General features: G+C 25.0%; 1 protein-coding gene across 3 annotated transcripts; it reads left to right on the top strand.

Moving 5' to 3' along the window:
* Positions 1-5,551: 5,551 nt before the first annotated feature.
* Positions 5,552-18,844, top strand: LOC126898352 (GON-4-like protein). 3 transcript variants are annotated; one of them, XM_050672301.1, is made up of 12 exons: positions 5,552-5,570; positions 8,174-8,303; positions 9,769-9,878; positions 13,697-13,961; positions 14,027-14,192; positions 16,072-16,143; positions 16,211-16,365; positions 16,430-16,879; positions 16,944-17,059; positions 17,180-17,326; positions 17,433-17,640; positions 18,516-18,844. In XM_050672301.1, the coding sequence occupies exons 2-12, from the start codon at positions 8,214-8,216 to the stop codon at positions 18,663-18,665; spliced, it is 1,929 nt and encodes a 642-aa protein (XP_050528258.1). In that variant the 5' UTR covers positions 5,552-5,570; positions 8,174-8,213; the 3' UTR covers positions 18,666-18,844. The 3 variants fall into 3 exon arrangements, with proteins under 3 accessions (XP_050528258.1, XP_050528256.1, XP_050528255.1); XM_050672299.1 differs by lacking the exon at positions 5,552-5,570 and adding an exon at positions 6,958-7,098; XM_050672298.1 differs by lacking the exon at positions 5,552-5,570 and adding an exon at positions 6,963-7,190.
* Positions 18,845-24,703: the final 5,859 nt, after the last annotated feature.

Here is a 24,703-nt window from a genome sequence, read left to right as displayed (position 1 = left end):
GAAGAAGCCGGCTGACAAAAGCGTGGGCGCATGCTGGTAGCACGACCGGCAGTGTTCTACTCCTGTTACGTGTAGAGCAAATGCGATTCGGCGAAATGGTTCCGTTAGTGCAAAACCCGCCCTGAATAATAGGTCGACATTTTTAGGTTAGGTTTATTTTACGCACGTAACTTTTTCGACTAAATAGACATTTAATGTTTAAGCTTACGCTCCCGTTAATATTTCCTTATTTTTAGACAACACTTCAAAAAATAATCGTTTTACCTAAACTAAAATGAATTGACACGTGATTTATACAGTTTATGTACAATTTTAGTGATAATTTGTCAAAATGTATTATTATAATTAGGGCCGGACTAAGTCCAATATGGGTCCCAGGGATATTTTACAATATAGGTCCTTCCTCTACAGGGGTCGGATTTTATGGGAATACGGGAGTGGAGCAGCTTACTATATAATTTGATGAATATGAATATGAATATGAATGGTTTCATATTTCATTTATTTATTTTTGTTATGTTCTTCGAACATCATTATTTATAATTTTTCCTAAACTAAAAGAGTTCATTTACCTACTCCAGAATTCAGAACTAAAGGGAATGAATTAGTAAGTAGAACAATCTTTGTAGTTTTTGGCTCTACGCCTGATCATCCATATATTTTGAAAATTTATTACTTTTATGAGTAAATCAATTAAAATTATTATTTATTAATTTTGTTAATTAATATAATGAATAAAAACTTGTTAAACATTTAACATAAATTAAATATTAAATATAATTTCATAGAAAATATTAATATTTTAGCCAAAAATAATGTAAGTGAGTAAAAAGTTAAAAATAAAATCTTATGAAATATAAATTTTGTTAGATAGATGCCCAAAAATTACACACACATAGTTATTTTTTATTAAGAAAATATATACACATAGTTGTATCTACAAAAGGGAGTTTATAAAGAAAATTACACAATAATTTAGATAAATCGAAATTCACTAGTAAGATACCTTTTATGGTTCTTAAGACATACAAACCTAAGATAACAGCGTGCTAACTAAAAAAAATACATGTTATACATCTTCAGAAGATTCTTTTGTTTTGTATATTTTTAAAAGTAATACAAAAATGTAATTTTCGATCATTAATTATAATAATTATATTATGTTACCATAACACACTCATATTTTATATTTTGTTTAAAAAAAAACATTTTATATAATTTTATTCAATTGAAAAATTATTGTTTTCTTTGTACAAGGGTTTCTAAATTAATTGACATCTAGGTGATGCCCGGAAATTGTGCCAAGTCTGAGCTTCACTTTAATGAGTATTATTGAAGTCTAATTATGACAATGTAGTAATAATTTCGGCGTATTTTATCTATTTAGTCCGTGTACGTTGATATGCTTAGTGATATAATTTGTCGTAAAGAGTATATAATTTAAATATAAAGAAAAAAATATTATTTATTTATTATAATGTATAGAATCAATGCATTAGTATAAGTATTAAATATTTTATTTATCCGTGTCTATCTTTAAAATAATGAATACATAAAGACATCTTTATGTATTCATGGATACTTAACCATATTCAAGAATTTATATTTGAGTTTTTAAGCAGACAAAATGTATTATTTACTGCCTAATGAGTAAAATCTATACAGAAATCTTAAATCTACTTCTGTTAGCATAATTGTTTAACTATTAAATTTATGTATGCGTGCTAATTATAATAGTGCGCTGTTATTTCATTAACGTAATAAATAATTTCAACCATCGTAAACAACTTACGAGACGAAAATAATTTTATTAATATGTAAATAAAATCTGTTCAATTGAATGTAAATATTTTCTTTTAATAATAAAATAAAAATAACAACGAACTACTGTTTTCGACGACTTGTAGATTTTATTGTAAAGACTGCCGGACAGCAAACGACTCTAAATTTAACTTGGTTAAATAAAATTAGAAAATACTTGTCACATAAAATGTAACTGTAGTTCCCCTGATTGCCATACTCTTATGAGTAAGCTTCCTATATGACAAATCTAATGAACTATGAGCAAGTTTTCATAATTATCTTTTATTTTCCCAAAAAAATTTCTATCAGTACATTTCAGTAACTAGCTACAGCCAATTTCTTTACTTTTTAATTATTATTTAGCTTATATTTATCAACGTAAAACATTTAAGAATTACGATATAAATATCGTATAAATTTACGACTCAAATTCGTTATGAACGAACATTTTCTATTGTTTAAAAGGGTCGTCCGTTCGATATTTCATACGTTCCAAACATGTTTATGAACAACGTTCGCCATATAAACCTATGCAGAATGTTCAGTAAGTAAGGAAACAGGTAAATTGATACAAATAATGAGAACAATAGAAATCCATTTCCTTATTTACTGAACACTCTATAAAATCTGAACGTATATGTTCAAAAATTACAAATTTAAAAATCGCTAATTTTCAAAATTTTTTCAATTTTTTTTACTAAAATGTGCCGTAACTTTTTCAAAAATGAACATATCAATATAATTTTTTTTTTATAGATGCTTGATGTCTTTACCTATCATTTGATATATTTTTTTTGTAAATTTGACCCTTTATCTGCCCACAGGGGGGATTTAAAATGACAACTTTTTCAATTTAACTTTTAAAAATGTTTCGGAAGGTCTGACACTTTTATATATACCTTAAATTAAAGCTAATGTAATACACTTTAATTTGAAAAAAAAAATTTGACCTTTGGACTTGTCTTCATGGTGAAAATGGCTATTGAATGCTATTTTTGTGTGAAAATTCTCGATTTTATAATTTACATTTTTTACTTTAAAGTGCTATAACTTTTTAAAAAATGATGGATCAACACAATTTTTTTATGAGAATATTTTTTAATAATCCCTTTTTCATTTGACATACTTTATCTTAATCAGGATATTAATAAGGAAATAGCAGATCATGTAGCTTTTGGAATAATTCACCAATTTTTTAAAATTAAACACTATCTAATGATTTACATCGAAGCGTTTTTTTTGATAGTGATTTTTGTTGTAATAATAGTATTAACGTGACAAAAATTATGTTATCATCTTATTACTCATATTATTGTGTATTTAAAGAAAATATTGTAAACTTTGATCACAATTAAATTATATGTCAATAAAAATATCTGGAAACACTAATGATGTTGATCCCTAATTGAATTAAAAGAAAAGTATAAAAGACGGGTTAACGTGGCATAAAAAACTCACTTGCACTTAGAATCTCTGAATGTCAGTTAGTTCATCAACATCATCAGTGTGAAAAGACACATTTTAAGTTTAAGGTTAAGACACAGTTTTTGGTAAAACTGAATCTATATAGAGCAGATTTCGTTTTACCAAAAGTACTTATTTACTTTATTATTTATATTAAAATTTTATGTTCAGCATTTTTGCTTACCTTTGAATAAGTATTCTTTTTTTTCTTTTTTAAAATGTGTCTTTTCACACTGATGATGTTGATGAACTAACTGACATTCAGAGATTCTAAGTGCAAGTGAGTTTTTTATGCCACGTTAACCCGTCTTTTATACTTTTCTTTTAATTCAATTAGGGATCAACATCATTAGTGTTTCCAGATATTTTTATTGACATATAATTTAATTGTGATCAAAGTTTACAATATTTTCTTTAAATACACAATAATATGAGTAATAAGATGATAACATAATTTTTGTCATGTTAATACTATTATTACAACATTTTAAACACCGTCATATATCATTATACTTGATCCAACTATACCACGACACCACTGTGCCGCGACCCCCTGTGCTGGGTTTTTTTTTTTATATGATTAACTGTTTGTTTTTTTAAATAGTGTGGTAAACTGGGCGTTTTAAGTCCAATTTGACCACGCGAATAAGTGTTGTTAGGAAGAGTCAAAATAATAACTAATTATAATATAACATTCACTGATTAAACACTGACCACCCAGAGGATGGTGAAGTCCCCGTTTATATTTACATTGTTCATTAAATAATCATTGAAATATTAATACCATAATACTTTTTAGTGTTACAATTTAAGTATTTGACAGTAAAATTCTACTTTCTAGTAATTATAATGTTACACATAAATTCCTTATAGCTAAAATTTACAAAATAATCATGGGTTCACGACAATGGTTTAAAAACTTGAATTCAAAATAGAAATTCATTACTAATTTTGTGTTTTTAATATCGATGCAACAATAATCTGTTTCAATTTTTAATTATTTTTATGGTAGTTATCAAGACAATTTTTGTATACTAGTCGTTCAACAATATTTGACAGTAAACTTGTATGAAATATAATAATGTGCGCTTATAATAGTCATCAAATACTTTTATATATAAAACAATAGAAATTTGGTTTGAAAACTTTAACAAGCTGAAACGGACAAACGATTGATGATCGCATAAAAAAGTTGAAAGAATAAAATTGTTAGTATTTTTTTTTCAATCGTATTTTTTCAGCATAAATATTTTACCCGTTAATAATTTAATTTTTAATTGTTCTTGGGCTTAGTCCTTAAAACATTTGGCAGTAATAATTGCTTCTGGTTAAAGCCGTAAAGACAGGTGGTAATAAATAACAATACTCAGTAGACTTATTAGATATATAAATATTTCAAATGAGTATCAAACAAACAATGATCAAATAAATAGTTACCATTATTATTTTAATAAACATTTAAATATGTATAAAAATGAATGGTGACGACACTGTAAATTGTAGAAACTAAATTACTAGACCACTAGATCATACCAGAACACTACTTTCAGCCATATCTAGAGAAAGGTTTTTGGCCACGTTTTGGAAAAAATCCTGTATCCCACCCATGTTCTATACAAAATATAATTTTAAATTAAAAAATTAATAATTTAAAAGCCTATTCAAAAATTACTTGACTAGAACAATTTTATCAAAGTAAAATCAGGGATTCTCATTTAATAAAATTAATGTTAAGATTTTTTATCCCCAAAGGAATGAAAAATAAAATAATTTAACTACATATTATTATATAGTATTTTGAATCAAACAAAATTTTCCTTTATAAAAATTAAATATTTTCAATAGTTTCCGAGAAAATGAGTGTTTATCGGCTATGTCTCACGTAATATCTTAAAAAATACAACTATTATAAAAATTTTTTTTTATCTTATTCATATGAATCTTTGAAGAAGTGTTTCACAAAAATTTCACGATATGACGTAATCAATGAGAATTGTTTGATTTTTAATAGTTAACAAGTTGTTACAAACTTATACAAACAATATATGACTATATTAGAACGTCAATTGTCAACAACGACCTGTCACATGGTTGCGTACACCGTTTGAAAAGTGTATGTTTAATTGAAAAGTTATGTATTTACATTATTAGAAATTACTGCGTTGACACTTAATAAGTTTTATATAAATTAATTCATAAGATGCTTATATATTTATTTGTATACTTTTCAATAAAACAATTCATTATGAAATGTTAAGTGCATTCGATTAGAAGGACATATTTTATTTCTCATTATATTTATGGTAAGCATTTATTTATAGTTTATTTAAAAGACAAAATATGAATAATAACGAATTAATGAATTAATTAATTTGATATTCAAGAATTTGATGTACATAATAATGTGCATTAAACCAGTGTTTGATTTGGGACAAAATAAAATAGAAGTGCTATGTTAAGTCATAAAAAAAGGAGTTCTTGATTAAATTGTAGTTTATCAGAAAGAACCTCATCGAATCACATTATTTTTTTTAGAGTTTTAGCTTCGATGCGAAGCTGAGAAGGTATTGGTTTTACTAAGATGTGTTTTTTTTTTGTGTCTGTTACCACTTTTTCTCAGCTCTTATCGAACCGATTTCTTTCAATGATATGTCAAAAGATCACAAATCGTATCTAGTCGAAGACATTACCCTCAAAAATTGAAAAAAAATTCCCTCGTTCCCCGTAAATGGGGGAAACCTCCAAAAAAATTACAAATTTAAAAATCGCTAAATTTCGAATTTTTTTTTACTAAAAAATGCCGTAACTTTTTTAAAAATGGAAATATCAATATCATTTTATATTATAGATACATAATGTTCTTACCTATCATTTGGTATATTTTTTTTATAAATCTGACCCTTTACCTGCCCACAGGGGGGGATTTAAAATGACAAATTTTTTACAAAAAATTAATTTGTTCAACTTAACTTTTGAAAGTGTTCCGGAAAGTCTGACACTTTTATATATATCTTAAATTAAAGCTAATGTAATATACTTTATCATGAAAAAAAAAAATTTCGGACTTTATCTTATCTTCACGGTGAAAATGGCTACCGAATGCTATTTTTGTGTGAACTACAGCATATTGCAATACTTAAAACTGGTCGCGCTTATGGATTTACTACCTATAACGTTCGACTCTGTTATGATTTTTTCTTATTAAACTCTAAACTTTAGAGAGCCGTAGAACGCTTAACATTAAATAAAATAATATATTTTTTTTTACAAAACATTATTTGTTTATTAAACTAAATCTAATGGTTAAAAATAAAAATAGAGTTGCCATATAAAAATATGTAGTTGATACAAGTTTTAAGCATAAGGGATGGTGCTAAAAATTTTAATTTTCTTGTGAAACACCTCATCAAAGATCCATAATGAAAAAAAAAAATTGTATTTTTTAAGATGTTACGTAAGACATAGTTAGCTGATCACTCTGTATATATATAATTTTTTGTTGAGTTTAATGATTATCAAATATTCTATAAGAAAATGTAAAAAAGAGATAAAAAGAAAATTTTTCTTCATGACTAGTCTAATGAACAGTAAATTTATTCAGGTTCTGCAACGAAATTTAGCTAATCAGTTTTTCTTGTTATCAGTGCAAAAAAAATGATAAGCAATATTATTTCAAAATGATTATTAGTTAATATTAATTTATAGTCAAAATTATAAATTTTTAGAAAGCTAAACATTAGTATTAATGTGTTCTATAAGCAATTTGTTATACTACATAATTAATAATTTTATATAAAGATAAACAGCATTTCATATGTTGACTAAACTGAAGTAAATGAATTGTAATTATGTATTAATATTACTTTGAGTTTTTCATATGGCTGTTGTTTAAATGTAACTACAATGGAAGACTTAAAATCTATGTAATTATTTGTATATTAATTTATTTTACAAAATCATTTAATTTTTTATTTACCGATAAAATTATCGATCTTACAGAATAAACATTATAGAAATACTAAATGAAATAACTCATTTTCTTTTAGCTAATAGTTAATTTTTTATTTTGAATTTTTTGACTGCCAAATCTTGTTCTAAAATTTAATACTATAGTGACAAGATTTGTATACTCAGTATGATACTGTTTCTTGACAATTACTTACTGATTTATATTAATCTATTAATATTAGTTTGTAGATTTAATCATAGTGACAAATACAAATTATAATTTGTTTTGTAATCATTTGTTCATAACGGTTTTCAAATGAAAAAGTAAATTTTAGTCAAAAATAACCTATGTATTAAAAGCAATATACACTTGTTCTTACACTATAAAGAATGAAACAGTTTAAACTGACAACTCGTATTAATTTTGATCTAATAATTATTTCACAATAACTTTTTTTAATAATTTAAAATTAAAAAAATATTAATTTTTTTATTGTTAAAAACATAATTTTAACATAGTTTATAAATGAATAAATTATTATTATTAAAAAAAAAAATTACATTAAAATGTTCATTGTATCTAATGTTAAAAGATTTGTGAATTAGGTCTGTTTCATACTGTATGTTGTGTATTTGATAAATACACGATTACAAAATATAATAAATCTTTTTATAGTATTATATTTTTTTGAAATGGGTAAAATTTTAAGAGTGCTTTATCTCACTTTTTGAAATTTATAAACTTGAATATTGCGGTAAATGGAACAATTTAAAAAAATATAATATTACGTTGGTTGGTTCATACAGAATATTAATATTCTGCAATAGAATTCTATTGCACTTTTATGTTAAATTTAAAAAGTTTGTTAGGCCTGTTTCATGGCATTATAGTTATAAGTAAAACTATTTTAGTAAACTATAAAATACATAAATATTTTTAATTAAAATAAATTTTTAGAGCTGAAAAAGATATAGAAACAATATTAAAATCAAGTGAAATGGATTCAAGTGTAGATATTGACAAAATTTTAGCAGACAAAGCTAAAAAAAATCGATTAACAAAAAAGAATGTTAAAAATCTTATTAAAGTAAGTATATTTAATAAGGATTTAATAAAATAAACATTTAAATTCATATTTTAGAAGATACAAAAAACTAATTGTAATAAGTATTAAATTTCTCTTTAACGTAATATATCTGTTTTTTAATTCACTTTAGAAAATTTGTATAGTTTTATATCCTTTGCTACTCAAACTTTGGATAAGCAGGCATCAATATAAAAATACATATTATTTAGTAAAATATTCTTTGCTTTTTTTGATTCTCTTATAACTATATTTCTATTTTCTTTTATCTTTATCACTTCGATTTTTATATTTTCTTCAATCTTCTATAATTTTATTAGTTGTAATGATATACCAGAACATTTTTCTCATTTTAGCTTCGATGTGAAGCTGAGAAGGTATTGGTTTTTTCTATGATTTTTTTTTTTTTGTGTCTGTTACCACTTTTTCTCAGCTTTCCCCGAACCGATTTCTTTCAACGTTACGTCAAAATATTACAAAAATCGTATCGACTCGAAGACATTACCCTCAAAAATTGAAAAATTTTCCCTCGTTACTCGTAAATGGGGGAAATCTCCAAAAAAATTATAAATTTAAAAATCGGGAAATTTTGTCATTTTTTTCACTATTTTTCTTAAAACTTCCATTACTTTTTAAAAAATGCCCCGACGCCCCTGTGATAGGTTAGGTTTTTTGTGGAAAAGTTGTCATTTTAAATCCCCCATTGTGGGAAGATAAAGGGTCAGATTTATAAAAAAAATATACCAAATGATAGGTAAAGACATCAAGCATCTATGAAAAAAAAATTATATTGATCCATACATTTTTCAAAAAGTTATAGCATTATAAAGTTAAAAATATAAAAAAGAATTTTTTTACAAAAATCGTATTTTAGCTTCGATGCAAAGCTGAGAATCTCATTATTTTTTTGTATGTGTATTTACTTTAGATTATCTTTTATTTATTTGATTTAGTTATATTTGATTTCTTCATTTTTATGTTTGTCTACACATTATCTTTTCTATTTTGATTGGTTTTATTTTTAAGTCTTAATGTGGTTTCTATTATATAAAGGTTGTGGTCACTATGTTGGGATAACTTCTTTGCTTAACTTAGTTTATTATATAGTCAATTTATTATTTAGGCCCATCTGGCATAATTCAAATTTACTTTCTTTGTTATGGCTGTAAAAACAATGTGACTGTGATTAAGTTTTTGTAAATCTTCATTAACATTTTTACTCAAAGGTTTCTCCTCCCCAATCCATAAGCATCTGTATTGCATGACTATTTAGGCCTAAAATCTTGCATTTTAGAAGTATCTTTTTCCTAACAGATAGATATTTTCGTTAATCACACCCAACTGTTCACAAAATTATTTAATAAAAATATAAAGAAAGAATTTAAACAAAATAGAAATAACTAATTATCATTCTAGATCTATCAAATTATATTTTAAGTAAAAATATTTATTTTTTAATCAATTTTAGAATGTTTTAACGAATGATGATGTTGCTACAATGTTACGACAAACATTAGATGATGAGGGAAATGATGCAAATTGTTTGTATGAACCTAAGTTAACTAGAGCAAAAATAAGGTTAGTTTTCTAAAATTTAACTATTGCTTTCAACAATTTTACTATAAATTCTTAAAAAAATTATAAGTAATCTTCAAAGCATAAAGAAAACTATTTAGGATGACTTAGAGTAATTTTATACAAAATTTGTTTGGTAATTGCAATAATATTTTTAATTTTCCTTTAATAGAATTTTTACTTAAATTATATTGTAATACGCATTTTAAAGACACAAAAAAATTTAATTATTATTTTGTTAAAAAAATAGTTTAAAATTAATTAATTAATTAATTTTATTTTAATTTAAATTCGGAGTAAATATGGGATTACTATAAAATTATAGGATTTTTAATTAAAATCCCAATTGTGCTACCGTGTGTTTGTGTCATATTGGGATAAGTATAGAAGATATCTGACAGTGATTAAAATCACAATCAAAACATTTTGATGAAAATCTGGTGATAGTGTTTAATTTTTATAATTATTTCAAAAGCAACATCAACTCCTAGTTCCTTAATTATATCCTGATATAATGAATATATATGGTATATATATATACTTATTTGATCAATTAAATTTAGTATGAAATTGATATTCCATAATTTAATATTGTAATTTTAAGGAAAAAATATATCTTGATGCAACATTTTTCAAAAAAAAATTGTTTATTACTATATATTGTTTATAAAATATACTTTTGTCAATCCTTTGTGGTTGACCCCAAGTAGTTGGGATAAAGGCAAGGAAAAAGAGATACTCATTTTTGTAATCATTTCAAATCTCTAATTTGATTATTTTGATCACCTTTAATTTGTTATATTATTACTAATTAGTAAAAATAATGAGTTTTTACATATCAAAAATAAAAAAAAAAAAAAAATTGTTTTCAATTTACTATTCATTTTAATTTTTAACGTGTTAAAAAAATCCGCTCAAAATGTCATTATAGATTATTTTTTTGGTCCTTTAAAATTGATTTTTATGAAAGTTTATAATACAACTTTTATAGTAAAAAAAAAGGTTGAACTTCTTATCATAACCTTTTTTTAGATCAACTTGTAAGTTTGAAATTGATATTATTAAATAGAAAATTTAAAGAGGTATTAGGTGAAACCAATATTCATTTTTTTTAGAATTGATGTATACAGTAACATTTGATCAAAAAATATGAAATTTTATAGAGTGATAGTAGCACACACAAATAGAGTTAAAATATAACAAAGTAAAATTATTTAATTATTTTTGTAGTTGAAACCTATGATTTTACATGGTGATCAGTTTATCATAAACCACTTGATTACACGCAATATAAAGAAAATATTAAAAAAATGAAGTTTGATTTCTTTTAATTCTCGATTTATTTTGAGATATTTATATTTAAAAAAAAATTAAATAAAAAATCTTGAAGGTAGTTTTTTGAATATTTGTGCGTTATATTTTTAACTAGGTATAATTTGGAATCTTTTGATGTATTATACAGAAATATTGGTCCAATAAGAACTAATATTAAATCGTAATTCATTAGCGACTGTAAGCGTTTTCATTAAAGACGTTGTGACTTCAAAAGCTCACCGCAAAACCGCGATAGCTTACGCGAATAATTTCTACGGTGTCCAGGTAGAGCTTTCAAATAAAAGAAATTTATCGAAATCTGAGCATGCCAAGTACCTTCAATGAAAAACACGGATTTGCCGTAACTTTCTTAGATCAGTAAGGAAATTTTTATACATCTCGATATTATCGATAGACAAAATTGATGATTGCAAAATCAAATAATGTTTTACTGTGGCATATAAATAAGTATTTCTATTTTTCGGAGAATTGAAAATGCCGCTATAATGGGTCATTAAGATAACGCCACGGTCACAAAAGACAACTCTCTGCTTGTGGTACGATTTTTGTCCACTCGACTAAAAAGTGCAGTTTTTTATATTTATTCTTCATTTTTATGTTTGACTTATAATTGATCATATCCTGTTAGATTTCATTTTAGAGTTTTGAAATTTCGGGAAGGCGAAGAATGTAACATTCTGAAATGTATGTAATGGGCTTTTTAAGATATCACTATTCATAAATAAACTGTTTAAGTTAAAAAAAAACTTGTATCTTTACAAAAATGTTACGGCTAAAATTTAAATCTTAAGAAAAAAAGCCCATTACAAACATTTCAAAATATTGTTTTTTAAATATCCTCAAAATTTCAAATTTGTACGATCACTTTAGACCGTGTAATAAAGATTATACTTTTATAGTTTTTAAGCCTAAAACTACCGTGGTGTAGCGTTCTCTTAATCACTGTCAGATATCATTATACTTGACCCAAATAAGCTCTATCCCTACTGTGGCGCGACCCTACTATGCTTGGTTTTTTTTACAAGTGATAAAAATATAAAATTTAAATGAAAAAAAAAAAATTTCATATTGAATTTTTTTTGTGAGAAATGTGTACCCAACCATTTTTTCATAACTATGAAAAACGTACAATATTCAAAGGAAATTTATTTTTAAAACTATTTTTTTAAGAGATAAGGTTAAAGTAAACATTTATAAATATTAAATAAAAAAATAAAATATTAAGGGTCCTCTTTAACTCTTTTTTTTAATATGCCAATGCAATTTACACTAATTTCTTATAAATACTTTTAAATAAGTTTTTGTACAACAATTTATTAAAAAATTTTTAATTTTCCAATTTTTCACCATAATTGAACTTCTTTCTTTAACTTAAATGTCTGTTATCATCACACAGACTTGTCCAGAAGTCAATTTTTTTTTTTTAAATTTTAAGAATTTAAAAAAGTTAATTTTTTTAATTTACTATATTAATACCCCCCTATGGGCAGGTAAAGGTTCAGATTTAAAAAAATATATATATCAAATGATTGGTAAATACCTAAGTTATTTATTAAACAAAAATTATTAATCCATACAGTTTTCAAAAAGTTGAAAAAATTGTAATTTTTTCGGGAATTTGCCTTATTTATGGGAAAACAAGGGAAATTTTTTCGATTTTTGAGTGTAATTTCTTTGATTAAAATACAATTCGTGATATTTTGAAGTATCGTTGAATGAAATTGATTTGGTGTGAGTTGAAAAAAGTGGAACACAATTATACATAAAAAAATAAGCATCATAATTAAAATGATTACTTTCTGCTTCATTTCATAGCTCAAATTTGTTTATAACTTAAAAACAACATTTTTTTTTTAGAAAAATATTGACTTGCACCCAATTTTTAATTTGTACAAAAAATTTTACTTTTCAAAATAATTTTATGGAAATTAAATACACTAATGACGTGTAAATGATACATTCATGTGGGGGGCGAACAAAGTACACTACACAATGACTAAGTTGTAGTTGGCGTTGAGCTGTTTATTACCAGTTATTTTTTAAATAAAGCCGAAAGTGACAATAATTAAAATAATAAAAGAAATAATGAACAGATTTATATGTGTTTAATTATCCCACGTAAATGATGATGAGAGAAAAGGCTGTAGTGTAGATGAAGGACAGACATATGGTGGTGTCACGAAGATGACTAACTAAACGCATTATTGCGGCAGGTATTTAACGCTAGGAATTTGTTGGACTTTACACCGTGACTGTGTATTTACTGTGGTTTACAGTAGTGCAGAGGCTGAGAAGGAGCTGGCACGATCATGGCTTGTCACTAAGATTAATTTTATGTTAAAGATAATTGAATAAAAAATTAGAAATATTTTGACACCAATATCATTTTTGCAAAGATTGTTGCTTACACTCTTTTATGTATTTAGGCTTGATATTAATTCTAAATTTCTAATTGGTATTTAAAATTTTTTGTTTTAATGTAATAGAGAAATGTTAAAATCATACCCTCCATCTGTTCATCAATGGTCTCCATTTCAACAACAATCAATTATATCAGAATGTAGACTTTTAATTGAACAAGAATTTCCTGATGATTCTGAAGATGAAGAGTACAAACCTGATAAAATTTTAGAAGAAGATGATGATGAAGAAGATGACGATGAATCTAAATGTACAGAAGTAAATAAATCATTTGATGTAGAAAGTGACATTGGAAATGATAGCTATGAAAATTCTTTGATTAGTAACAAAGTAAATGTTTTTAAATAAATTCATGCATAAAGTATTTAACTATTCTAATATAATTTTTTACTTAGGAAACAATTGGTATGCGTACTAGGTCAAAATTTTCATTAAGTGATACTCCACTAGAAATTATTGAACAAGCATTTATTCCACCTGACATAACAGAAGATATGTATGATTTTACTTGTGAAAATGATGAATGGATGCAGTTTTTGAGTGAATTCACTAAACCTTTAGGTTTGTTCATATAACATGATAAGTTCTTACAATTTTGTTAATTTGATACACTATTTGAAAAAAAAAATTAATAGTGTAACATCATAAATCGAAGGTGGACCGTTTATAATTTTTTCTGTTATGTCTACTTATTTATTGTATTGCGTAAAATAATGTGTGCATAAACCTTTTTCTGACACAATGGTGTCAATAACTCATTATTTTGCCGCTGATTGCTAGATAAGGCGACAAAAAAGAATAAATATAATTAATATCAAATTTTTTATTGGTATTGATTCCTTCCAAAAAGACTGGCCGTTATCAATTTGAAATTGCCGGTAAATTGATATTGACTCTTTTTCCTCCTTCTGTCATTAATCGTGCTAGAAGGCACACGTTTGTTATTTTCTTGTAGCAATTTTTTCATTGCGGAGTAGAGTCGCCAATGGCGAACGGCCAGGTCTTTTTGGTGAAGCATCCAGATTATATTTTATTAATTGTTTATTTCATTTTTATTTTATTATAAATTAATTTAATTTTAATTATGTGTGGAGAGCATGAGTTTCTTTTCTCTTCTAGCCAACGCTAAGGAGCAAGCGTCCAGACTGCTCCTAGTATTTTTCATTCATTTCCGACTAACATTAACGGATGTGTTCCAATAACGTACGTGATGTTTGTAATATTATTTGATTTTATTTTTGTTGTCAGCCTTTCTTTGTAGACATGAATACGAATGTATCAAAACCGATACATTCATATTTTTGTCCGTGTATAACTTAATTTTTATTTTTTTAACAATTAAATTAAATTTCCTTATTAATTTTAACTGTAATATTTATCTTCTTGTTTGAGTAACTTAAGTACTCACATGTATTTTTATCCCTGTTTCTTAATTCAGACACAGGCTACTGTATGTTTTACATATCAACCGCTTACAACTATAATTATCATAGTTGTGGTTCATAAACCATAAGGTGTTATAATCATGTATACATATAACGACACATTAACTTAAATTAAACTTTTAATTAACTTAAAATTAAATCATACTTATGGTCCGCTAATCATATCTGATATGTATGACACCTCGCCTAAGTGGTGGAGACTCTTGCTACTATAGACACTGAAGACTGAAGACACTTGCATAACGTCGTTAATGTATCGTTAATGCCAAACAACAATGGCAATGTAAAAAGTCGTAAAACCATGAAGCCGGCAAAATATGAGCAGCTTGACAACGTTATGTATCAGTGGTTTAATCAACGAATTATTTTGTTTAATATTTTTTAGAATGATATTCTTTATGTTATTGCATATTATATATTATTAGTATTTTTTAATTATGTATTTCTGTTAACCGTCTATTCGATTAACCGTCATTGTCCTGGTCCCGACATTGACGGTTAATCGAGTTTCTACTGTACTTAATTATGTATATGGGTGTTCTCATGGAGGAGATAAAGAATCCAGACAATGAAAATAACTATCGCTCTGTGCAACAAATACAAAAATGTGCAGTAACTCCAAAAAATCCATTTTGAGATTATGAGGTATTTGAATTTAGGTTTTACTCTTCTTATAATAATTTTCATCAAAATATTCGTAATTTGGAATGAATCGGAATTAAACTACTAAGAAAATTGATTAACATTAACATATAGCATATAATCAAAGAGTAATTTTTATTTTTGATATTGAAAAGTGAGTAAAAGTGCTTTATTTGCTGCGCATATTGATATATTGTAAAGATATATTTTAGTGTGATTAGTAAAAAAATGACTTATAAGTTTCCCTCTCAAGACAAAACTTTGAGAACGCCATTGATTATATATATTTGTTTTAAATTATACATTTTTTCTTATGAAAAATTAAAGTTCTCTTATAATATATATTTTTTTAGATTCTGCTCAAAATGAAGACACTGAAGATGATCCAGAGTACAATGTTCTATGTGATGATGATTTTACCAGCAGTAAGAAATTAATAAAAGTTGAAAAGAAAATTATATTTGTATTTAAATTATGAAATATTTGTTATAGTTGATAAAGAGGAATTTAGAATTGATAAATCAGTAAAAATTACTCGTAAAGAGTATAATGATTTAATGAATGAACTATATGAATTTACTGAGAGTTATATTGACTACAATGATGCTTCATCAAACAAAGCAATCACAAAAAATGATTGTGAAAAAGTAAGTTTGTTTTACTTAAAAACATAATGATATGCTATTTTATAATTTAAATTTTTAACTATAGGATTTAAATAAATCAAAAAACTTAGTATTACCAGTTACCGTGTCTACACCTAATAATACAGATTTGAAGTGGGAGATGACTTGTTCAATTCCTAACAATTTTCAATTTATTGAGCCAATTATTTTTAATGAAATTACTCAACTAAATGAAAGAAAAATCACAAAACCAGCTAAAAAAAATTCCTACAATCTTTCAGTTATTACTTTACCTAGTCCTCAAATAAGTAATATACAATCAATCAATACAATTGACAATATGAATCAAGTAAAAAATAAAAATTGTAACATGAGTTCTGCTAATCATTGTAAATTATTTGGTATTTTACCTAAACAAATTATTGTTTTGAAACATCAACTTGCTCAGCATGTACAGTTAATAACCCAACAGTATGCCCTATGTACATTAGAAAAATCATTTACAAAGCATCTTCGTGTATTTAGCAAAATGATAGTAAGAAACTGACATTTATTTAAATGTTATTAAAATATTTGTTATCACACATTTTATCTTACAGAATACTTTAAAGGATATAACTAAAGGAAAATGTTATACACCAAATAATATGTATAGTTCTATTAGATTTATTAATGACTGGAGAACTATGATAAAAGATGATAATGAATTGAAAAAGTAATTTTTATTTTTAAATATTTATCAAGAAAGATTGGATGTAAAGTTAATTTGTTCTTATTTTTAATTATGTAATTAAAATTTTTTTATTATATACTGTAAATTATTGTTTAATTTTAGCTATAGCAGTCGAGGAATAATACCATTTGAAATGATGCGTTTCATGTTGTTCTATTATGAACCATTATTTATCTTTCCTGAGCTATTGCCTTCAAAATTATTCAGCATTAAACGTAATCAGCTGTCTATCACTCCATCAGAAGAAATGTATGAATCATTTATTTATTTACTAATATCTAAATGAAGATATAGAAATAATAACAAAAAAAAAAAAATACTAAATATGTCAAATATTCTAATTTTTTGTTTTTAGGTTTTTATTAATGAAAATTGATTATATGTATAAACAACTGAAAGAAGATGTTCGCTATCGAGCTAAATTTAGACATAAAGAACTACAAGATATGTTACCACTTATTCTCAAAACTGTACAAAAAAGATGGTTTTCACATAGAAGGCTTACAGATTTGAAAATACATATCACACGTTACAAAAATACTCTTACCGAAAATAGAATCAATGTATTGTTTTATATATTATATAAACTATAGAAAGGCTTGATAAGGAAGAGATTAGTTAACTATTATTAACCTTTGTTGTAATTTTATAATTGCATATGGCTAATCTTTTATAAGCTGCATAAATACTGTAGTTACTTTCTAAGTTATTAAAAAAAAATTAAGTTGACCACATTCTTCTTCTTTGTTAAACCTCTTTTTGAAAATTAAAAGCATTGGGATAGATTGCTTAGTATATTGACAGTTTCAATTTAGAATGTAGAACCTAAAATTAAAATCATGCTAAAACCACAAAAAAGAAATTTACTAAATACATTAATCATAAAAAATATAAAAAACTAAATTGTTTTGATATATATATTATGATATATCAATAAAATTATAATATATAACTTTATATATATAATTTTTTTTGGAGCTAATATGAAAAAATACTAATTTATAATTTGGAGTCTATGAACAAAAATTAATTAACGAATGGACAGTACCTGGGGCCAAAATAAGAAAAAGAGTGGAACTGCCAAAACTATGTTTTTCTCTCAATCTATAATGTCCCCAAGAACATTATATTTTAATATTTTATTAATGATTTCTAATAAGTTTTACTATTTAGACTGTCCATAATACTTTATGAATTTCACTTTTTAGTGTATTTCTACAATTTTTTTTATTTTTAAGTTACTATTTAATTTTATATTGATAAATAATTTTTTTTTAATTTAAATTAAATTTTAATATAATGACAGATATTAAGTATTAATATTATTATTTTTAGTTTAGGGTATATTTTTAAACATTAGAAATTGCATTTGATTACTTTTATTCTACTTACTTTATATGGATTAGTTACTTATGTAATAAATTATTTTTTAAATTAGGTTTATTTAAAAACTGGCCAAATTGAAAAGGTTGTTCACTATGTCAACATGGAAGCTCTTAATTCTACAAAATGTTTATTTGAACTTGATATTAAAATATTTCCATCCATCTGGAAACCTACTTTAAAGCAATTGACAAGTATTAAATAAAAATCACTATTTACCATTGTTTTTAAAATATTTTTAGATTCATGTCAAAATAATTAGGCTTTGTTTTACATTTTTACTTATATAAATTTAATTTAAAGGAAACTGTAAATAATTTGTGTTTTATAAAGAAATGTTTTCTTGATATATACTATTTATGCATATACAAATATATTTAATTATTTTGTTTTTATCTTTTTTTTGTGTGTGTATGGATTCACAATTTTTTATGTATTATATATAATATAAATCTTTTTGGGTAAAATGGCAGATAAGATGGAAGTATAGAATAACATCCCTAAAAAAGTTTTTTCTCTACATATATTTATAACAAATAATCACCTTCCAAAATCATTTCTGAAACTACTCTTGGTGGGTGTTCAAAGAGTATAAAAACTTACAGATTGGCTGGAGACTATTCTACCAATGCTCACTCAATTAAAAATTTAATAGAGATTGGATATTGAAAATATTGAAGTATTTTTTATTGAATAATTATATTAATTAATGGAATTTTTTTGCAGTCTTGTTTTAGAAGAATATATAAAACTTTAAGTAGAATCTTAGTTGTCAATAATCCATTAGAACATCTACTACACATAAAGATCTAATATAACTAAATTTTGTTCCCCTTTTAGTGGTCTGTTAAAACCCATAGCGTCGTCATCAAATGAGTAGGGTTTCATCAATCAGTACAGTGACAAATGGCGGAGAAGGTTGGTGGTTACTAAGCTAGTCTTTTACTCAGAAAACGAAGCTGTTTGTAAACGAGTACCAAACTAAATTTTAAAATTAAAAAATTTCACAATAGATTAATTTTTGTATAATTTGTTATATCTGTTCATACTACGTTTTAAATTATATTATGTAACATGAGCAATACTTTAATATATGTGTTAAACTTCAGATTATATCCGAAACCTTTTTCAAAATTTAAGTTGAAAATAAGATAAACTATCATGCAAACATTTCTATTTTGAATAACCCATGTAGGCAAGTAAAGAGTCAGATTTTCAAAATATTTATAAAAAAGAAAGGGAAATATTTATGATATTTATAAAAATGATTTTTTCAACACAATTATGACAATTTTAAACAAAAAAAAGTTTTGAAAAATGTAGAAAACTACAAATTGAATATTTGTCGGCTGATTTCTCATAATAGAACAATCGTGGTTTTTTAATATTGTAGTAAACTTCAAAAGCTTTAATTTGATATGGGTTAAAGTTCCGAAACATTTTAAAAATTTAATTAAATTTATTTTTACTCATACGGGTGGTCTCTTTCAAATTGGAATTTCTGTCAAAAGTAATGAATTGATACTGATGATCTTTACATATTAAGGTTTCTAAGTACAATATTCTACGCAAGATTTTTTCAAGAGTAGTGTCAATATATATGATTTAATCGTCTTTTATTTGAACGTAATCTAATAAAATGCTATAAATTGCCCTATAATAAACAATTTTTGATGATTATGTAATTAATATTAGTATAAAAAAAAAACGGTAGTACAGTTGGGTCACGGGACAGTAAGGACGGGGCATAGTTGGGACAAGTATAGATGATATCTGACAGTGATTAAAACCATTATCACAAGAAACGCTTCGATGCAAATCTGTAGATAGTGTTTAATTTTAAGAAATTGGTAGATTATTTCAAAAACAACAATAACTCTTATTCCCTTAATTTTATCCCGATTAGTTATTTGATTTATAATTATTATATATGAATAAATAAACATTTTAGTAATTAAATTTAGTATGAAATTGATATTCAATAATTTAATATTGTAATTTTTACGGAGATATTATAAAAATAATAAAGTAGTAGTATATTTCTTTACTTTTAACGCGTACAAAAATTTAAAGAGTTTGACGCAATACTTTTCTATAAAAAATGTGTCGTAATATGCTTAATACTTTGCATTACGCATCTTTGACTTATCAATGAAAAATTTATAATCTGTATTTTATATTACTTGTAAACAAACAAATAACTTATCTGTCATAACATGTACACTGTGCAACACAATTTCTTATTATTTATATACAAAGGCGTAAAGCATTTGAGTAAATGTATTTGAATAAAAGTATTCAGATACTTTCATTGNGTATTTGAATAAAAGTATTCAAATACTTTCATTGGTATTGAATAGTATTTTTAAATACATTTAATAAAAAGTATCTGAGTAGTATTTTAAATACAATTATTTAGTATTTAATACTGTTTAATATTCAGTACTATTAATATACTTTTTTTTTTTTAATTTGCTAACCGTAACACAGCAAGCAAATTAAACTCAGTCAAAATGAAAATTGAGAATAATTCCCTGTTATTTTATATGTTACATTATAGTATAACATAATTATTGTGCTTATCTAAATGCTATTATGTATACATCTATTTTTAATACATCAGTTGAACCTACAATAGCCTATTGCAGGTTCAAATGATTTACTCTATTGTCAATAAGACATACTTTACAGGTTTTTACACGTGTACTAATATTTATTTTTTTCACTGATTAGTCTCCAATAATTAATTTTATTTATCTCTAACAAAAAATATCGAAAATAATAAATGAGTTCTCTTAATTTAAGAGTACTCAATATTTGACTCAAATTACCCTCTTGGCAATTATTTAGGTGGAACCTTTTGCTCTTAGTTAAAATAAAAACATTATTATTATTTTTTAATTGTATTCTTAGTATTTGAAATACTTTTGTAAAGTAATTGAGTATTACTCAAATACTTTTGTATGAAAAATATTCAAATAGTATTTTAAATACATTTTTTTTTAAATATTTGAATGTTATTTAAAATACTTTTTAAAAGTATTTTTTACAACTATGTTTATATATATGTCAATTTATCCATTGTTAAATATGCTATCTCAATATAATAATCATGTAATGTATAATTAAATTACTTAATTTACAGACCTCGTATAATTAAAAACAATAAATTAATTAAGATCACTAAAAGCGATGACAACAATATCCCTGGATTGGGAGTACTATCATTTTATTATAAAAAGCTCTGAAATATTTTCAGACTTTAGGGGGAGAGTGTGACGAGAGTTCGCTTTCGCCGAATTCAAATGATAAAACAATTGTTAGCCACAACCCCGTGTTGTTATTGGCTATTTTTTTTATGCGTCTTGATATTATACATTCGAAAAGAATATGTTTTAATTTTTTATTTTTGTGACGAAGTACGAATCGAACATTTATAAGTGTATATAAACACATCGAAATATTTATCGAATTACCTCACAACAATTTGTAAGAATAAAATAAGTAAGTAAATTTATGTTCCCAATAATTTGGAGTTTGAGTAAAGGATGACAAAGCAATAGATCATTTATTGAATTAATATCTTAAAGTGTTAATTTTGACTAGTTGGTTAAAATATTATACATAATCACGTTATATGGTATTCGCATGGACTGGCTCCGCCGTTCCGTTGCCTTAAAGATGTTTTAAAAAACCTAGCGTGATTTCTACTGTATAAGTTAGGCTCTGGTATTCGTGAACTGGCTTTGCCGTTTCGTTGCCTCTTAGTTAGGACATTAGAAACTAACCAGATAAAAGTTTATTACACCTCAATTAGAGGTACTGCGTTATTATTTTTATATCTATTTGTCTTTGTCGTTCTAAACCCTCGAACCATACGACCTCAAAGAACCACAACATCAGGTTCTCAGCATAAACAGCCCAACCCCAAAATTTCAATATTTTTTTGCATTTTTATCGTAATAGATAACTTAAATAGAAGTAATAGTAATCATTTCCTAGTAACTTTTGGTGTTTAAAAAAATTCTGCAATTGAAATATTCAGAAGTTAATTAATTTTAATAATTTACTTTAAGTAAATGAACCAATCAAAACAAAGTTGTTAAAAAAATTTACTTAATTGAGCGTATTATAAAATTTGATTATAATTGTAAAAATCCATCGTTAAATTCAAGTGAAACTAAAAATCTTTTTTTTTTTTTTAATTTATGATTTATATAGCAACATGTTAACAAAAAATTTGGTATATTATAATCTAATAGTAGCACACACAATTTAGAATAAAGTATTATGAAATTACAAAGTAAAATGATTTAATTTTGAAGTTGAAACCTATCATATCAAACTTGATTCGTCAATTAATACTTTCAAAACATTAGAAATGAATGATTTTAATTATCTGTATGGAGAACATGGGACAAGTAACTGTTTTATTGATAGATTAGAATTTTTTTTCAATTTTTGAGGGCAATATCTTTAACTAGATACGAATTGTAGTCATTTGACGTATCGTTGAAAAAAATAGATCAAGTTAGAGCAGAGAAAATAAATGATAGTCACAAAAATATATCTTCTCAGCTTTGCATCGAAGCTAAAACTTAAAATATAGTAAAATAATTTAAATATGAATAAGAAATTTCTTCTCGCAAAGGGCGACTACAGTGATAGTATCTTTGATCTTTATTGAAGTTATTGAATATAAATGAGATTAAAATCAAAGGAGTTGAAAATTTAAAAATGCAACAAATTCCTTGCCATACACGGGTTAGAACCTTGTAGTCCAAGCGGGTAAAACACAAGTTTTACCGAATCGGCAACCGTACGTCGCTACCGTGGGTTGAAAAAAATGGCGATTTAAGCTAATTCAAATTTCAAAGTTATTTTTCTCGACTTCAAAAAGTAAAAAAATTTAAATAAGTTTAACTTTCTATGCTATATCAATTTTCTATTTATATAATATTTATGATAATCTGTACTCCCCTTGTCAGGTATTCTACAATAAAATAAAATATAAAACTCAGAATTTTAACACAAAAATAGCATATTTTTGAATATGGTAGTCATTTTCACCACGAAGACAAATGCAGAGGTCAAATTTTTTTTTTCAAATTTAAGTATATTACATAAGCTTTAATTTAAGGTATATATAAAAGTGTCAGTCTTTCCGGAACATTTTCAAAAGTTAAGCTGAAAAAGTTAATTTTTTGTAAAAAAGTTACCATTTTGAAACCCTTCCCGTGGGTTGGTAAAGGGTCAAATGTTCAAAAAAATATATAAAATGGTAGGTAAATACCTAAGGTATCTATAAAAAAAAAATTTAATTATTCGGTTATTTTTAAAAATGTTATTGCAATTTTAAGTAAAAAAAATTGAAAAAATGTCGAAAATTACAAATTTTTAAATTTGTAATTTTTTGGGGGGTTTCCCCCGTTACGGAGAACGAGGAAATTTTTTTCAAATTTTGAGGGTAATATATTCGACTAGATACGATTTGTGAACTTTTGACATATTTTTCATCAAAATTGGTCTAGCGAGAGCTGAGATTGAGTGTATACAGACACACACAAAAAAAACACATCATAATAAAATTAATACCTTCTCAGCTTCGCATCGAAGCTAAAATTTGAAAATTGTATAATCGTGTTCTACACTGAAATACTACAATTAACGTATTCTGAATACAATAGTTGGTCTATTATTGAAATAGACTAAATTTTCAATATTAATTTAATTACAATAATTATTTTTTTTTATAAGTATTTTTTGAGAATATTGCGAAGAATACAATGCTTGTTGGATCAATCCTCATTGAGGGAAGGTAAAAACATTTTATTTTACTTTTTTTAATAATTATTTTTTATATGACTTTAACGATTAAATTTTGCAAGTAGAAGACGTGACACCCCATACACTCCTTTTAAGGACAACCCTGTTTGCGCGACCAAAAAAAAATTAATTTTCTTACTCAAATTTTCAGAAAATATTATACTAGTAATTATAAAAAAAATCTAGACAGGTCAATTATTACAAACAATGAGAACAATAAAAACCGTTTTCTTAATGACTGAGCACTATATATGTAGTAATTAAAAAAAATAAATGAGTTGATTCTTAGAAGAGGTAGATAAAGACAAAAAAAAGATTTGGGAAAGATGAAAAAATTTTATTTGGCTTTTTTTTTTAATAAATGAAAAAAAGCTAATTAAAATAAAATTAATAATTTCTTAGTACCGAACTGTAAAT

The sequence above is a fragment of the Daktulosphaira vitifoliae genome, unplaced genomic scaffold (genome assembly GCF_025091365.1).
Source record: "Daktulosphaira vitifoliae isolate Bord-2020 unplaced genomic scaffold, ASM2509136v1 Scaffold_2, whole genome shotgun sequence".
Taxonomy (NCBI): Eukaryota; Metazoa; Arthropoda; class Insecta; order Hemiptera; family Phylloxeridae; genus Daktulosphaira; species Daktulosphaira vitifoliae.
The sequence above is the reverse complement of the archived record's forward strand: the minus strand, read 5'-3'. Positions and strand labels throughout refer to the sequence as shown.

Excerpts from the sequence above, each read along its gene's own strand:
- LOC126898352 (XM_050672298.1), top strand. The coding sequence starts at position 7,171 with ATGGAAGACTTAAAATCTAT. Across the intron at positions 8,304-9,768 it reads ATGTTAAAAATCTTATTAAA|AATGTTTTAACGAATGATGA; the intron begins GTAAGTATATTT and ends AATCAATTTTAG. Across the intron at positions 14,193-16,071 it reads TGAATTCACTAAACCTTTAG|ATTCTGCTCAAAATGAAGAC; the intron begins GTTTGTTCATAT and ends ATATTTTTTTAG.